Below are 18,899 nucleotides of genomic sequence, written 5' to 3' on the forward strand. Positions count from 1 at the left end.
GGGACCGCATGTTTGTCAAAAATTCTTACGTCATTATCATGGGCAGTGTGGAGCAATTAGCAGATGAAGATTATTTGCCAGAGATAGACCATACCTTCACTTTCATTGTTTTTATACATTTTAAATAACTTGCTTGATATTTGCAGGTTAAAACTACAAAGGATATGATATTTGTGAATCTTTTAATAAAACTGCTGTGGAGGACGAAATTCATTTTTTATTAGTTTGTCCCCTTTACGAGACTGCTAGGAATTCTATGTTATCTATGATTTATTCAAAATTTCCCAGAATATCATCCCTTGACCTTTGTGATAAGTTTATTTGGCTGATGAGTCAAGAAGATACGGATTGTCTGATATCGATAGCCAATTTTATATCGCTGGCTTTTGAGTCACGGGAATCTTTTGGGAAGTCCTCTACGTGCATATCCTCGTAACGTAAACTTTCCAGCTCGTCATCATTTTTTTATCTGTTTATCTTTGTTTTAGCTGTTTGCTGTTTTCTGAGATTTATTGTTAATTTGTAATTATGTTAACTTGTAAGTATAGTAATTCTGTTTGCTGTTTTCTGAGATTTATTGTTAATTTGTACTTATGTTCTGAGATTTATTATTAATTTGTAATTATGTCAACTTGTATGTATGGTAATTGTGTTGGCGATGGGCCATTTCGGCCTACAAGCCTTATATATAAAAAAAAAAAAAAAGAATATTATTGTGACTATTATGACTTTTGATTAAAAGATTATTCAATTTTACAAACAGGGGATTTAACAAACGTCAGTTCATGTCAACACTTGCACTGTGGTAAAGGAACCTGTCCTATGTCTGGCGCCATCTTGCTTTCTTAACAATGGACTCGAAAGAAGTCTAGCAAGTGTTACGTACTCCAAGACTGTCCATAAGGAACGTATCAAAAATCTTTAAAAGCAGATTAATTCTTATATCCTTTCAATTTCAAGGTGGCTCTTCTAAAAATATAATTAACTCAAGAAAAGATTAGTAACTTCCTTTCTTGTGACTCATGAGCAACAAGTTTGTCTGAAATTGTAAACGCAATTGTTTTGACCCCTCTTGGTCATTGATAGCAATGGTATGTCATACAAATGATTATAGGAAGCAACTTGAGTAGTGTTTCAAGCGATGCACTGATGTCTTGATTTACAAATCGTTAGAAGAAGTAATTGGGTGTAGAAAATTTTCTGGAAGCTGCGCAAAATGGAAAAATTGTTGCCGCCAAATCAAGAGCTGATAGTTCAACGTGATCAGCCAGATTTTTGATAGCATCAAATGTCAGCTCAAAGGCATCATATCCCGTTAGTCAACCGTTGAGAGTTAGCAGTAAGCTATGTTAAAAAATTGGAAGCATTCAATTTTTAGAAAGAATTGCATTGCAAAAAGGCAGTTTTCGATCCACAACTGTGTATATATTTTCCATCGTGTTCTTTCTGAACCTCATTCTGACGGTTTATGCTCTGAGAAGTGTCAGACGAAAAGCTTTTAGTATGTCGTAAAATATTTGCTTTTTTCAAAGCCATTTTCAAAAAGGCAGTTCAGAGAATTGGCGTAATATTTTGCATTGAAAGTAACAAACACCGATTGATTATTGAAAATGTTGTCTGAGAACAATTTGATGTATATTGTAATCAAGTTGCTGCTTCACTACTCTATGGCAGCTCTACTAGGGGACTGCGGGGACATGCTCCCCCGTCCCCACTGTATTTCGTCTAAATTTCAACGAGAAAATGGTAGAGTAGGGATTTGCCCTGAAACCACCAAGAACCGGTCACTTGGAACTATCTTAAATCCCCTGTAATTGTTTTGTTAAATAGGACATTCCGTATTTCCTCTAAAGAAAGTTTATTGCAAAATCCACTTTTGGGTGCGGCGTTCAATAGATGGTGGCAGTAATCAGAAGGTGGTGTTAATCAGATGGAGGCGTTTAATACTGTATAAAAGTGTATAAACTGAATCATGACAATGAAAGTACTGTAAAAAAGATATCAACATACTTTAAATAATGTTTACTTGTCCAAGAACATGCAGTAAAGATTGTGTGAAAATGTTTCAAAGTCCACAAAATTTATATCAACGATATGGAAATGTTAAGGAAGTTAATCAGATGGAGGCGTTTAATACTGTATAAAAGTGTATAAACTGAATCATGCCAATGAAAGTACTGTAAAAAAGATAATAACAGACTTTAAAAAATGTTTACTTGTCCAAGCACATGCAGTGAAGATTGTGTGAAAATGTTCCAAAGTCCACAAAAGATATATCAACGTTATGGAAATGTTAAGGAATGTCTATGATAAACATGTGAAATGAATATTTCTTTATTTTTTGTTTGATTTGTTTTCTAATGAACCCCGCTTTTCAAGATGCGGCGTTTAAAAGAGGGCAGCGTTTATCAGAAGGCGGCGTTTTTTACATATGTTGGCTGAAAATGCGGCGTTCAATATCAAGCGGCGTTTATGAGAGGGCGGGGTTCATTAGAGGAAATACGGTTTTCCTTTTCTCTTACATACATGGCTGATGATCCCACTGGTGTGTTCGCAGTTCAAAGATAGAATTGAAAAATGCTTTGTTTTATGACAAAGAAACATTTATTATTGCAACTATTGTATAAGAAACAATTGATCAATGCAAATTGTAATCAAGGTATTTCTTCATCAGTAAGGTGTGATAATCCTCGACAAATGGGGAATTTAGGAATTCTTGGAATTCTCCAGCTAACTGTCAAGAGATTTGCGAATGGCCCAAATGTTGATCTCGGGTGGAAACTGCTGGTAAAAGGTTATTTAAACTATTATAAAGTGACAATATTGAATTGAGGTCATACATGAAAAGTGCCGTGATACTCCAGAGACCGTGGTAATGGCAGTGCAATAAGCCGATAATTGAGAGAATTTGTACTGCCTGAGCTTGATGGGCACAACGGGAAACCAAATGTATTAAAACAAAAGAAATATAACGTTTAATTGCTGAAATAGTAAAAAGACGAATTACATGGGGCTTCCACAGACAAATCAAGAAACGCTTTCATTTGAATAAGTTCTGCCTTCTTCTCGTCGATCAAGAAAAGTGTCAAAAAATTTAGAACTGCTTTTTTTCTGAAATTCTGTTTTCACATCACGAAATTCATTTTCAATCATTGTACTTTCGCTTAATTGTTTAATTTTCAAGAAATCTTTTGCAAGTATGTGTTACCTATTTTGCTGCTTCGATATATATAGACTGTTTATTATTTCAGTCTTTTCACTCAATTCAATTTTATAAAGTTTACAGTGAATGGCATAACTTCTATAGCATGTAAAACCATGGGCACCGACACAGGTTGGAAAATTTATCACTCAAATTAGTGGAGCGGGCCAAGGGAAATTTTATCACTTATAACAAAACATTTTTAAAAAGCCCTATTGTTTTGCAAAATGTGGGGCCTATAGCACCCCGGACCTGTACCTGCTAATCTGAAACAGGCAACGGATATCTTCGGCATGGACAAGTTTTCAGTCTATTCTAGCAAAAAGTTAGTTGTTCTTCCAAGCATTTATATTTAGCAACAAATAAGGAACACTGCAAAAACGCCAAGAAATGAATTTCTTTCAGGAAACAGAGAATCAATAGTTTCAAAGTATCAAACTCATACTTGGTGAGATAAACTTCTGCATAGTCTTTGCAGCTTGGCATGTTTCCTTCAACGTTGAAACTAAGCCACCTGATTTCCAAGTAATAATTGGTAGAAAAAGAAGAAGAAAAATATGTTGAGGGTCTGATGTAGAAGGTGCAGTATTCTCCGTTCTGGTAATACTGCCTTGAGAATGTCTGTAAGGCCATCGTAGCATACATTGTGGCACCAGAGCAGAATCCATCGGCACCTCGCAGTGAAATTGCAAACAGTTGCAGCAGAAAAATGATGCTTGACTTCATTTTGCTCAGTGCGATAAACTACAGGTCTCACTCAGAACACGATAGAATTTGATTCTGGATTTGATTTGTGAGTGTAGGGTCGCCATGGTGAAGATAATTTGTCACTTTTAATGTTTGAAATGACAACCAATCAGAAATACATGTTTGGATGTTGACATGGTAACTGCGTTTTTCTGTGCATCATCAAAGTTAACATCAAAGGTGTTAGCAAAATCATAATGTAGCCAGCTGGAGCTGAAGTTGAGGGAAAGAGTTCTTTCCTTCCAATTTCCACTTTTTCTCTGCAATGCCTGACGTAACACTCTTACTAAAAAGATCAAAGTGATAAGGCATACTTGAGGTGGTCTTGTCTGTCTATGAGACCGTAAGGGCCCGGTTGAGGATGTGACAACACCCATCAAAGAAGGATTTTTAGATCAGTCTAGAGCCCTTTTAGAGTCTTTTAAGTAAGAGTGAAAACCAGTGTAACGTGTAGATTTTCAGAAGATATTCGACATGGCTATTCTAAAGCTTATTGTGTCACAAACTGAAAAGCGATCAATTGAAATACTCATGTGCTGTATTGAAAAAGTACATGACGCAACCAAGACGTTCGGCTGCAAGAAAGGTGTAAGACAGGGATGTATGTTAGGACTGTGACTGTTCTTGCTTTAAAAATTGAGGACATAACCAACACAAACGTGTTTTATACATGACACCAAAAATCTGGGTAGAGTAAATAAATTTACAGCTTTGCTGCTTTCATCCCAAAGATTATGGTGCAAGCTATCCCTGCACCTGGAAGACAAGACAATTAACAGTTTCGAGATCTTTGTGAAGAAATCACTGCCTTCCTTAGCTTCTTGAATATTTGATACGATCGGTAAAAATTGAATGCTAGAATTGTAGATTTGTGTCAGGGGTCAGAAAAGTCTATTTTGAGACTTGAAAAAAAGGAAGGGGAAAAATGGTTTATAATCTATAATTAGGTAAAGGCTTCTTTACTTCTCTAATGACCTTTCACCATGCCCCTTTATTGCACTTTCGTAATGGGTACTGCGATCCAAATTGCCAAATCTGAAAATCTGCTGACGAAGCACTCCTAGATGGTAAAATCTTCTCGTTTTTACAATGAAATGTCACCCTACCCCCTTACACACACATACATACAACACACACACACACATATACACACACACACACATACACACACACACACACACACACACACACACATCCCGTAACGATGGCTTTGACTGAATACATAGATGGCAAAGAAAAGCATTTGCAGGGGCGGGATCATACTACAGCAACCATTGCAGAAGCATAAGTAAGATTTTTAGAGCAAATAAAAACATAAAATGGAGACAAAAAATTCTTTGATCGATAGATATTTCGTAAATTCTTCGGCAACCTCCGTCTTAGATCTGCCCCCCCCCCCCCCTTGATACTAACAACTTGCACGATATCATGTAATCTGTTGACTATCTTTCAGCTCCTGCAAAGCAATGTGCCATGGCGATTCTACGTATTTATCTGGTCTGTATTTTCTGAAACCAAAGGCTTGTTTTTCTCCCAAGAGTCTACGACCTGTTCGAACGTTTTGTAAGCCAATCAGCGTGTACTTCCAGATTTAGACCCCGTTTACACTGTGCCGGATAAATTTTATCCCCATCAAAATTAGTTCAGATAGGCGTCGCGTTTACCAGACCCATGCTATCCGCACGAATTTGAGAGCGGCTATCTGAACAAAATTAGTTCACCTAGGAAGGTGAATTAAATTAGTTCGGATAGCTATGTGGTACAGTGTAAACTCTTTTATCCGGATAAATTTTATTCACATCGTATCTTGCTCGAAAGCGATTGGCTATCACATCCAATTAGTTTTCACTGTCTTCCAATCAAGACCTTTCGCCATCTTGGCTGCCTTGCTGTCGATAAATACTCGCGTTAAAAGTGCAGTATCTTGCCAGTCCACGTGAAATTGGCATCCTTGTCAGCTTTCCCTACTTTCGTTGCTAGTTCAGTGTCATTTTGTTTCATGAACAAACTATTAAAACAAATTATATATGCCTAATTTGTATTGACAATATCTTTGGATTTGGTCTAAAAGAGAAGCAGATGATTCTGAAGAGAGAATGAAGTCTTTTTACGTTGACGGATATTTTGTTATTATTTTGTTGCCCAGGGAAGACTTCATTTTGGGCGTTCTGTGCATGATTTAGTTCATGTGACTGCAGTTATCCGGCACAGTGTAAGAGGGAGGGCAAAGTGGACAAAATTTGTACGGCTCAGTGTAAACGCAAATCAATCCGAACAAGCTTTATGCAGATAAATGTTATCCGGCACAGTGTAAACGGGGTCCTAGCGCGAGCAAAGGCCGAATTTAGCCCCTGCAGTGTTTCCGCCAACCAATAAGAACCCGAGTTATCTTATGCAAATGTAAACATTAAAGTAACCAATAGAATGCAAGTTGCCCTATGGCCTATGGAGTTTACCTCTTGGAAGTCAATCGAACGTGAAATATTGATCTAGCCAAGATTACACTTTTTGCAATTTTTGTCATGCCAAGGTCTAGCCAAGAATACAATATTTGACAATATTGGTCTAGGAAACGGTCCTTTGAAAGTATGCATTTCATTCCAACAACACACTTTTGTTGATAATTAATTTATAAATGAAACAAATCAACCTTCGACAGTTCCGAGCGCAAACCAACAGTTTGTGGATTTCTGCTAACACGAATTTTTTGGATGTTGATCTAGCCAAGGGTGCCTTCAATATGAGACTATGCTAAGGGTATCCTTTTTGTAGAAGTTGGTCTAGCCAAAGGTAGCACTTTGGATGTGCTCGCGGAAGGCCCCTGCCCAGAATTAAGTCAAAAACCCCCCTACCACTCCCACTAAGAAAGCCTGGCCCTTGAACAGAAGGGAATATTATATCCACAATTCACACCATATTTAGGGAAAGTGGCTCGATATTCACCAAGTAAGAGTGCCTGGTGTAAGAGCGCACCGGGTAGGAGTGCAGTAGGAATTAAATGTTTTTAGAAGGACTTAAGATAACAAAACTTTCGACAAGCTTGGTGTCTAGGCTATATCATAGGCACATGCTCTGGCAGAGCACCGCACTCCTCCCATTAGGACCCATTATATCTAGATGAAACCTGTTTCATAGGAAAGACACATTTTCACAAGTTACCAAGAGCCTGCAACTAAGTCTCAGCCTGTGTTCCTCTACTTTCAAGTACGGATTGAAACGCCTTTTCTTAACTATAAGATAAAAAAGATTCAAAGAAGCACCTTTTAGAATCATTTCATTACTTTTGACTATCAAAAATCGCATTGTTACCAAATCAAAGCAAAATTTACCAAAGAAAACAAAGCTACAGAGGGGTGTCGCACCCCCATAGCCCCCGGTAAATCCGTCCCTGGCTGCTTTGAATATCGTAGATTTGTCTTTATTTTCATCAATGTGCACTATATATGAATATTGCCTTTCGTTAATTTCGTGATTTACTAAGTATAAAATTGTCTGAATTACGCACATGTAATGAACACTGCACCAAATACTAAGCCCAGAAAGAGTGCTGGATCCAAATACCCAATTATGGAAATTGGAGTTGGAGCAGATTTTGTGGGGATCAGACTTTTTTCAGCGCATCAAACTTGGTAAATGCACGAAGTTTCATGCTGGTATCACAACCTGCATGATTGATGTCATTAGAGCCCTAGCTAATTCTTAAAATCTGAAAAGACCAGGGTAGGTGGAGTATAACACAAGTGCAAGTGCAAATATAGTGAGAGGTTGTATTCAGGGTCCACGCAACCGGGGGGGCAAAGGGCCATGCCTCCTTCCCACTTTTGGTAAGCAAAGATAATACCAAAGAGGCCCTGTTTTGAAGCACAAAATTCAAGTTCAACTCATTGAACTTAGCCCCTCCGTCTTGAACTTCGTGGCGTAGGCTCTGGTATTTAGAATTAATAACAAGAAATGGAACCCCATTTGAGCTGCAATATTTATGCTGAAATATCATATAACAAGTGGAAGTGTGAAAACTGCTTTATAAAACAACTAGAAATAGCATTAAATACTTCAGCCGAGAACAACTAAAAACAAAACAATTAAATAACCGTGGAGCCAAAGTTTGGAATAATCTTGTCACATAAACATAAAATTTCTATTCTTTGTTCCAAATAGGACAAACGAAGGTCTCTAATAAAAAGGAGACTTGAGAAGATATCTAGCATCAATCATTCCGTGTTTTTCTACGGTATTCTTTCTTTATTCTGTATCAGATGGTAAAACTCTGCATACTTGAACTCAGTTTCTATTATAAGTACGGTGTAACACTTTTCGTTCTTTACAGGGACAGTGTATAATTTCAGTTTTCTCCCATTACTTGCTCCTTCAAGTTTTAGAGCCCTGGCTTTTCACCATAGGATAGGACAATGCATTCTTTTAATACTTTTTAATGAACACTCGAAAATTCAATGAACTTGAGCGTAAATTATGAATTCTTATTCCTTTCCTCGATGTTATGATGAGGAAATCTACCCTTTCTCTTGTAACAACCAACCAGAAAAATATATTGAAAAAGGCATGGCTTTTTCAATATGCTGTGACTATAATTAATATCACCAAGATAAATATTACTAAGGATTCCTTATTGTTTCTTGGTATTACTGGTTAATTGGCGTCCATCATTACATATTTACTTATAATTTTTATTCAATCTAAAAAGTTGACAGTCATTCTAGACGACAAAACATTGATCGTGCTTGGTCAACGTAACTATTACTCGTGCAAAACTATTTACACGTGAAAAGCTTCTAAAAACAATTGGATAAAACTTCCATGCAAGGACCACCCGAAATTTCCACCCGAAAACAAACATTTCTTGAATGGGACAACATAAGAAAACTTACAAAAAAGCTTGAGTTTTGTTCACAATTCATTAAAGAGTTCTTATCTGATGACGTCACCAAAATCTATTCTTAGAAATTTTTACTTTTAATCATATGGGCTGCAGGACCACCAAGAGAGAGGGCAAGGGGGCAAATTGCCAAAAGGTCTCGAGGTCTAGAAGACTTTATAAAGTAAGAGATTCCATTTTGACAATAGAATTAAGCAAACACAACAAATGCATGCCTGAAAATGATAGGTCAGTTTTGAACATTTCAGAAGGGGGGGGGGGCACTTGTAATCAAAATAGAGGCATCTTTGCAAGCTGTAGATATATGCTTAAACACTGTTTCTGAAAAGTGGGGGAGGCACGTGTTCCATTTCCCCCCTGGTTCCTACGTCTATGTTTGCAGGAAACCCAACACCAAGATGGAAAAATGATCTGGTTAACTAAAGAATAGCTGGGCTCCATGACATTTTGCCAATGGTTTGAGTTTGAGCGAATTATCAAAAACAAGGTATTTGAAAACAATTGAAAATGAAGCAACCACCTTCAATTAGCTTGCATTCGTAATTCATATTAAAGGAAACGTGGTATTTAAAGGCATTGAGTCATGGTAAAAAGGCCTTCTCTATAGGGGATCATTTGAATTCGGCGTGATCGCTGCTGTTTCATGCGATACTTGCATCCGTTGTTGACAACTTGCTATTGATGGAAATTGTTTTGTCAATCAGTACGAGGTGAGTTCATGTGACCAGTTCCAGGTCAACCAATAGCATGGCATTCATGAAAATCATGACTCAGCGGATTTTGGCACTTAGGGTATACCCAATCCATTTTATCATGACTCAATGCCTTTAAGTGTCTAAAATTCTCATTGATTTACATAACTAAAATAGTGAGTCCTCAAAACTTCATCAAATGATTAAAAGGCTTTGTGTTCTCACTATGGATATAAATAACTATGACAAAATGTACACAGGAGGTCTTAGGTGTAGGTGGGCTGTTATTTACCCTAAAGTCGTGAATAGGTTTTGTTTGCAGTGAATAAACAGGGTATGCATCTTCAGTCTGGAGTTGGCGTTCTGGAGGGAATTCTTTTAGAGCTGTGGTTGTGGCATCTGTTTGGCGTTCGGATCGATGCCAGTTGCATACTGAGGAGGATGCATCTGTTGGGCAGCTGGGCTCATACCAGATGCATGCTGAGGCGGTGGCATCTCCTGAGCATTTGGATCGATGCCAGTTGCATACTGTGGAGGATGCATCTGTTGGGCAGTTGGGCTCATACCAGATGCATATTGAGGCGGTGGCATCTGTGGGAAGTTCGGATCAATACCGGTAACATACTGTGGAGGATGCATCTGTTGGGCGCTCGGATTCATACCAGTTGCATATTGAGGCGGTGGCATCTGGTAGGTAATAGGTTGCATACTTGCTGCTGGGTAAGCACCTCCTTGGTAAATAACAGCAGGCTGAGATTGCTGAAAAACAACGTTGCTAGTAGCAGTATTAGCGACAACAACTGCATTGTCCTGAGGCTGACTTGTCTGTGCCACTGGCGAGGGTCTTTTCGAGCGGCCAGCCCGGTAACAGGCATAGACAATTGCTGCAATAACAAGAAACCCGATGATACTGCCTACCACCGCACCAATAGCGACTCCTGCGCTGGAGGACGACGAAGATGATGATTCGCCTAGCGAAGGAAATATCAATATTAATTATCATTGAATTAGAATATATTTTGTAAATCAAGTTAATCTCAGAATTTAAAGCCAATCTCATTTGTTGTGATTTCGATGTTCCTTTTGTTTGTATCTAAAGAAACTGTTGTCACACACCAACTCTCCTGTCGCTATCGTACTACTCAAAATTCTATTATACATCCTCCCAGACAGAAAGGAGGAGGGTTCACCCTAGGCGAATTGCCCCAGAACCTCGAGATCTAGAGGTCTTGATTGCTTTTTATTAGATAGAGCGTAAAAAGTTTTCCCAATTGGGATATCCCGTAAATCATGGTAACATAGAAATGCGACATAGCTTCAGAAAAGGAAAAGGGAAATTTTGACTGCTATAGATGTAGCAGGTGTGCGGTCATAAGAGAGTTTGGACAAGAAGGAGCCTAGAGACCAATATATAGACTTCTATCTACCCTCACCATACCTTTCCCCAATCTTTCTCCCAAACGTTTCCTATCCCAGCAAGCTCCCTCTTTATCTTCTTTTAAGAACAGGATAAAGGGTTTTTTGTAAATTTAATGTAAATAGTTGTAAATAAATTATTTATGATTGTAATTAGTTTCCTTTTTTTGTTATTAATTTTAGTAGATTTTTTAATTTGTAAAGTTTTTGCACGGCCCCCTGAAAATCAGTCATGACTGACGGGGCTACCGTGCATAAATAATTTTAAAATTTAAAAAAAAAATACCCTAGGTACGAGAGGCTTAATGGAAGAGTGGGGTCGAACAGTGAAAAGCCCATTTCTCCATTTCTTCCAGCTTCATTTCTCCCAATTCAAAGTTGGAGTATAAGGAGATCAATATGTATCTGAGAGGAGGGCTGAAACACCATAACACCAGCTATAAAGGATGAGAAACGAAATTTGTCTTTAAAGGGTTCCGAGACTGAGCGCCCGCTTTTAAAGCGCTTTTCGAATGTTGTTGTGTGTGTTTGGAAAAAGGTATGCATAGATATAGTGTGCCTAAAAAGTCATATAGCATAAGAGATGTGCATAAGGTAAGAAGGAGCAATACATTTTCTGTACCTTTTTCCAAAAACCAATCTGGCGTTATTTTGATAAAGAGATAGATGAACTTACGGTACGCCATGTAGCCAACCATGACTCCTCGCTGGCTGAAATATCTGCGTGGTCGGTTAAATAACAAGTAGACATAGCTTTTCCTGGCCGTATACAAAGTTGGCGACTTTGTCCCGCAGATCTTCCCGCTGACGGAAGTGGCATATAAGCTGATGTATGAAGACGAAGAATACATCGATGAAGATGCTGAAAACAGAAATACAATAATTGCTTTTATGAAAATTAACTAGGGCAGGGGTGGCTGGAACTGCAAATAAGACCTTATCAATTCTTTTGCATCAACGTAGTATTAAAGATGACTTAATAAGTTTTTAAATGAAATACTTACAAAATCTACACAGAAAAATCTACAAAAATTGTCTGACGGAGTACTTACATAGTCAATTGTATCACATATTTTTTTGAAAAAATGTGGACAATAATTTAAGGTATCTTATTATTAAGAAAAAACTGTGCCGGATCAACATCGATTACTCACTCAAGTTGCTGCCTCGAATAGTAGGCCCAAAATACTCACTCAAGTTGCTGCCTCGAATAGTTGGCGAAAAAAGGGGATAGCCAGTGCGGCAACAAAGAGAGGCACTTTCTTGATTTGAATTTTTATTTCAATCTTACTAATCGAATTTTCTGTGGGTCATTCCAGGTTTTACAAAATCAGTTTGACATAATCAATAGATATAAATCAATTAAACGTTTCGACTTTTAGCTAAATTCATCTTCAATACAGTAATAAATAGCAACAATTTACTTAAGCGGATCGTAAACCATGTGACTTGATCGTACGTAATAGAAGCAATCAACGCAAGACTATGGAAGGGAGAATATAAGAACAAAAGGGAGAGAAAGACAATGTCCTACAAAACCCTATTTGTCTGTTGGTGCGAAAATTGAATCACCTTACGATTGTTTTAATGATGTATAATTTTGATGAATTTGAATTAAACTGAAAACCAGGAATTTCATGGATGAGTTGTAGCTTAAATGGTTAAAAATGTGCCACGCTGTCGATTTAATGAGTTGGGAAGACGGTAGGAATGTATGCATGCCAGATTTCATTTTTTTTGGCTGGCGTTTTCGATTTTCTTTATAATCTAGCTTAATAAACTGTTATGCTTTGATGTGCCTCGATTTTCTTCTTAGATATTTACGCATAGACCTTTCGAGCAATGTGTAGAACTGGTAAATTGGCTTATTGGTTTCGATATTCCCCAATTTCCCTATTCTCTCATTCCCCAATTGCCCCATCGCCTCTAATAGCCGCCAAATTTTTTCATGAAAGTGTAAACTCCAGTGGCAGAACCAATAGCAAGACCTGTTATCAATTCTAAGAAAAGCACAGCCCTGAGATATCACATAAAAGGTGAGTCTTAGAAATTTACTTTCGATCTCAAACACCCTTATCTTCTTAGAAGCCCAAATCCTTATCCATTTCTTCTAGTATTAAAGCAATGGTATCGCCCCTTTCTTTATTTCTTTTTCTTTCTAACAAGAAAGCTTTTCTCTCGCTTTATGAAACTTGAATGTCCGCTCTTCATTATACTCAAGCATGAAATATGTTTTCAGCATGGCCTCTATAAAACCTCTTTAAAAACATATAAATTTGCCTATGGATCCAGATAGGTTTAAAAGTTCTGCAAAACTGTACCTTTCACTTCAAAATAGGAATCAGTTGTGTAACAGTAGACAGACGATGTTCTGTATAATGAAACGTCCATCACAGCAACGCGTACCGGATTATTACCGGCGTAATAGCGCCTCCAACACGGGGTGCTGCTCTCGTAGTAACTGTAGGGCCAACCAGAAGAGTAGAATGTTGCTGCTGCAGAGGAATCGCTGTAACTATGGGAACAGATACATAATTAAGGCTCAGCCTCATTAACATGAGCATGGTGCTTCTGGCTCGAATGGAGTCTTGCCTTGCCTCACACAAAGTTGCATACACACTTCGCTTCCGGCCAATTCTTGCTTAGCCAAGGTTTATTCTTTTTTAGCAAGCTTAATAATAGATAATTCGATATTCTATTCTAATAAGCTTATATTACTCCACCTCCATACTCAACACTTAAAAAGTTTAGTTGTTTTGATAAATGTGTATAAAGTTAAGAAATATTAGAGCTGACATCTCTGACCGCGCTAAGGCAACCGATAGATACTAAAATGGCTTCAGCCATCTGCCGATCTAAAATTGGCTAATCAGTTGGCATGATACAACTTACATGCTCACTGATTGGCTAATATTGATTGACAGATGGCTGTCTGTCCCCTCAATGATTGGCTATTGTGAACAATAGCTTATCCTGCCTTAACGGATTACGCTGCTCGCTTTGGCTGGCCTAGCTGCGGCAGTGGATGACATTTGAAACTGCGAGCAAAAAGGCTATCGGAAGTGGCAAGAAGATTTAATTACTACAATGGAATGATGATAATGGAAGAATTTATTTTCCCTGTTGACTTATCTGTCGCAGAAACCAAACAGGGAACCAAATTTTTCTAGCCACAGCTTCACTACAACGGAAACACAACCATTTGATTCAAAAGCTCTGGAATCAAAGTTGTCTCTGATTGGTTTAAATCGTTTAATCATCGATCAAGCTCAACGGTGCGTGAATTTCACTCCCGTGAAAATAAGTTGAGCACAATAGGGGACAGACTGCCTTTAAACCACTTTATTTATGTCAATTGTCTTTAAAGAATTGAATAGGTCAAAGGTTTTAAATGGGAATGACATAAACAATGAAACCCTGTGACTTTTCAGTGCTAAGTACGGACTGATTCCAAATAAAAGTATTATCCGTTTATGTAGGCAAAAGTAGAAAGCTAAAAAATTGAAACTTTTTTAATAATTTGTTCTCGTTTATGACATATATCTAATTTTGTGAATCATCGCGTAATGTGAATCGTCGCGTTATATATAGAAGGCATTTGAAATGAAAAATCAATTCAGCACGCAAATTATTTGGTCATTTGATAGCCAAAAGGCCATTATTATTTGTTTCTTACTGGGGGAGGGTTAGGCATGTTGTCACTGGGGCAGCCTCTTTTTGGCAAGAAAACAGATGGTAATTTGATCGCCATTTGTCAATTTCATTGATATTTGATTGATATTTAACATTTGTTTTTTTAAAAATGACAAATAACAAGCAGCTTGCCCAGTCACAACATGCCTCAACCTCCCCTACTCCAAAAAATTCCTTTGGTCTCAAATTCATATGCTTTTTTCTACCAGCCACGCCTTTGGGCACCCAAATACACCCATTTTCATTAAGAAGGTTTTCGACATTTGCCTCATTGGCTTGTGAAAGATGATGAAAATCTGGAAGTGATGAAAATCTAGGAAAGACAATAGAAAGACAAAAATACAATTCAAACTTACTAGCATGTACTGCTGCTGTATCCACCCATCGGTGATCCTGATTTGCTTTTTAACTGGTATGTCAATGAAAACCCGGACCGTGTTCTTGCGCTGTCTGATTTAAAGACGATCTTTGCGTATCCATCATAGGAATACATGTTGAATGGCTTTGTGTCGACCATATTATCAGAGCAATACTTCCCAATGCTTTTGTATGAGCTGAAATTTCCCAGATAAACAAAATAAATAAGTTTGTATGTTCAAAAATCACCAAGTAAAGGAAAGAATGCACCGAATGCACCAATATTATCCAAAATCTTCCTTATTGCCAGAATATGTATAAAAATTTCTTGTCTACTTTGTAAATTGAGACTGGGACCTGTAATGTAATGACTTTGTAATCACTTGTAGATGTCTTTTAATGGTTTTGTCAACCGATTAGGGCAATTTTCAAAAGTCAAGTTATTCCATTGAAGGTCCATTTTATAAGAGCGCCGACAAAGGGCGTAGCCGAGGCAACAAACCCCTAGGCCCGTAAAAATTTAGGCATTTTTCGATGCCCGAGAACAGCTAACTCGTTAAATTTATAGATTGTGAATTCCAAAAATGCAAAGGTAATGGCAGCGTACCTTCCTAGCCAACTGTCAGCCTTGCACCAAACTTATTGAATACAACTGGTCACATTAAACCACTTTCAGTGTTGTTTTGATAATATAAAATTGTTTGATTTTATGTTGAAATTTTTCTGTCGCAATGAGTTTGATATAGTTTTCTTTTTGGTGGTAATTGGCAAAATAGATTTCTCTAAATGAACTTTGTCAAAATGCCACGCCCAAATAGTGACCTATTTTGGGCCACGCTCAATTTTGTCGACAAACTGGTAACTGGCATTTCCTTAAGTAAGCGGAACATCAGCCTATAGACTACTGGGAACCATATGATATGATTTCCTCAACGAGAACAACTATTTATTGAAAATAATCTCTGCAAATACAGTTTTAAGAAGTAGCTATCAATTATCAAATCTATCAATTAGGTTTCAAAAAGACTCTTGTCTTGTAGAAGTTGCCCCAGGACCTCCCAATCTAATGTGGCACCCCTTTCTGCAACCCTGGCAACATTGGCTTGGCATTGTAGATTATTTGTCTTCCCTCTACCAAATGATGCAGAGCTACGGGGCTCAGGAAGCTGAGCCTCTCTGGTTAATGCCAAAAATATCCCTTTTTATTTTACTTTTAATTTTTTGGGATCTTTTTCACTAAGGCTCTCAGTTCCTTTCATAGCATTGACCTTTTTCTTTTGCCTTTTCACTAAGCGCTTTTATTTTGAATACAAATCCATTCAGTGCGTAGCAACTCAAACTCCCTGAAGTTCTTGTATAAACCTGATAGCAACAAAACAACAAAACTGTATATAACCTGTTGGTATAACAATGCTACCTGACAACTCGATATTAAGACGGGCCAAGCTGTTTTGCCTAGCGCTTGGCAAATCTAGGCCATGTGGCTTGCTGTTAGTTTTTTAACACGCCCCCTCCCCCTTGATAGGGATAAGATGAAAACAGGAATATTCGATTTTCCAAACATTGAACAAAGGCCATTATACTTTCTCATCCTAAAGTCCACAAACTCTTCTCCCACATTTTAACGGACCAAAGTCTATTCAAAGTAATTTTCAAGCCCTTCGAAAAAGTCATCGAGTCCACCGCCGTCTAATGTGGAGCGTGATATCCCACTAGTTCTATTATTTTATACTGCCACTAGTTATAACTCGCTTTATCCACGCATGTAAAACGGTCCCAGTATAATAGTGTTCCATGTTTGGACACATAAAATGTTTCGTTTTTATAATTTTTGTCTTTGACTTACAGAGAACATAAAATTCCTCTAAAATGCAAAATATTTGAAGCTTGATAAAAGATTGCTGTTATTTTTGCTTGGTTGCCGCACATTTAGCTGTTGTTGAAATTTTAGAGGTATTTCGTTGTTATACAGATTCTTGTGAGGTCATCATTTAAGACCTCTAGTTGACCCACTGCTCACCCCCCCCCCCCCCCCCCCCCAAATACCTTAAGGGAACGAATTTCACTGACCAATACTTCGAGGGCAGGGGACCTCATAAAGTAATGAGTTCCGATGTAAAATGGAATCAATTGAAAGTAGCAAAATTTTGCCTAAAAACAGTAACAATATCTTAAGCGAATCAATGAATTTAAGCTGCCATAAAGGGTGTGGTCACAAAAAATTTCTGCTCATTTCGCTCGCAAGGGGGCGTCGTGTTTCGGTATTTCCCCAGGGCCTCCGAAACCTCTCGGCGGCCTTGCAGAAGACTATTCCTAGGTACTTTAATCAGCAACACAGGAACCTGAATGATTGACTAATTTGACAAAGTATCATTCATCGTGCCTCTGTGGAAAGGAGGGGGAAGGAATGTTTTGTATTTATAAGGAAGTTATAGGCAAAGATTGCAGCGATATGAAATGTTTGCAATTGTCTGCCAAGATCTAGAAAATCAACAAAGCTGCAAAGTATTAGGCCCATACCTCGTAAGATAAACTTCTACATAGTCTTCGCAGGTTGGCAACTTCCCTTCCACGTTGAATGATATCCACTTGATTTCCAAATAGTAAGAGGAAGAGGAGTAATAGGCCGATGGTCGGATGTAGAAGGTACAGTACTCGTTGTTTGAATAATACAACCTTGAAAGTGTTAGCAAGGATGTCGTTGCATACTTTGTGGAACCATAGCAATATCCATCGGCATCTTGCAAGGAAGTTGCGAAAAAATACAACAGAAAACATATGCTAGATTTCATTTTGCTTGCTGCGACTTGATGCGTTTAAAATCACGTCCCAACCATTGCGTTTCATTGACGAAGATATTTTATACGACCCCCGTTTTAGTAATGGATTTGATGGTTGACATGGTAACTAGGTCTGTTGGAGACAAAAACCAATTAAAGCCTGATTTACACGAGACGAATTTTTCGCGCGAAGCGAATTTTTCGCCACGAATTTTTCTCCTGCGAATTCGCTGCGAATTCGAAGTTTAATTTCCACTGGCAGAATTTCTTTTGCGAATTCGCCGCGAATAATGCCAAAGAAAATGGCGTCTGTTCGAAGATTGTTGTTATTGAAAAAAGCGAGCAAAAAAGCAAATAAATGGGTACTTGGTTCGGAAAATTTATTCAGAACGTCTGCAGAAGGTGGAGTTTCATCTTTCTGTAAGTGACTTACGCTTACATTGTCAGGAATAATTACTTTCGAATGTCGCCAACTACATATGAGGAGCTTTCATCGTTTATTGCACCAAAGACGCCTGTTGCTAGAAACGTCCCATTCCATTGTTTATGTTATAGGTGCGGGATTTTCCCAGCATTGTTTAGGCCTAGTCATAGGTTACTCATTCTTCACCCATGTTGTTGTTTGAACCATTGCGTAGTTTTCTGTCGTTTTGCATACTTTTGATTTAGATATGTTTACATTGCGTAGCACCATTCGGCCTAGCCCTTCCTTTGGGTTCGTGTCAGATGTCTTCAATTGCTGTTCTGATTGGTTTATTTTACATGGCGAAAAAATTCGCAGCGAAAAAGTAGGAATGGTTTCTACTTTTTCGCAGCGAATTATTCGCTGCGAATTCGCTGCGAATTCGCTGCGAATTTTCTAATCTCCACTTCTGCGCATATTTTTCGCGCATTCGCGGCGAAAAATTCGCTTCGCACGAAAAGATTCGTCTCGTGTAAATCAGGCTTAAGGAACCACTTTGGAAAGAATTCGAAAAGACGTAGGCCATCTGAAACCAAAACAGAAGTCAGGTGTCTTCAAATACTCTTCTGATTGGTTTATTTTACAAAGCGAGAAATTTCGCAGCAAAAAAGTAGAATCGAATCTTTGATTGAACCAATATTAATTTTTGACATTT

The 18,899-nt window shown here is 38.0% G+C and overlaps 1 protein-coding gene across 1 annotated transcript; it reads right to left on the bottom strand.

The window, feature by feature from the left end:
• Nucleotides 1-7,911: 7,911 nt before the first annotated feature.
• Nucleotides 7,912-18,697, bottom strand: LOC135683399 (uncharacterized). Its single transcript, XM_065198642.2, has 5 exons — nucleotides 17,522-18,697; nucleotides 15,001-15,198; nucleotides 13,273-13,466; nucleotides 11,628-11,813; nucleotides 7,912-10,506 (listed from the first exon to the last, which is right to left on the bottom strand). The coding sequence occupies exons 1-5, from the start codon at nucleotides 17,791-17,793 to the stop codon at nucleotides 9,914-9,916; spliced, it is 1,443 nt and encodes a 480-aa protein (XP_065054714.2). The 5' UTR covers nucleotides 17,794-18,697; the 3' UTR covers nucleotides 7,912-9,913.
• Between the last annotated feature and the right edge of the window lie 202 nt (nucleotides 18,698-18,899).

This window comes from Rhopilema esculentum, chromosome 7 (genome assembly GCF_057945365.1).
Source record: "Rhopilema esculentum isolate cy_ngs chromosome 7, ASM5794536v1, whole genome shotgun sequence".
In the NCBI taxonomy this organism is placed as follows: domain Eukaryota; kingdom Metazoa; phylum Cnidaria; class Scyphozoa; order Rhizostomeae; family Rhizostomatidae; genus Rhopilema; species Rhopilema esculentum.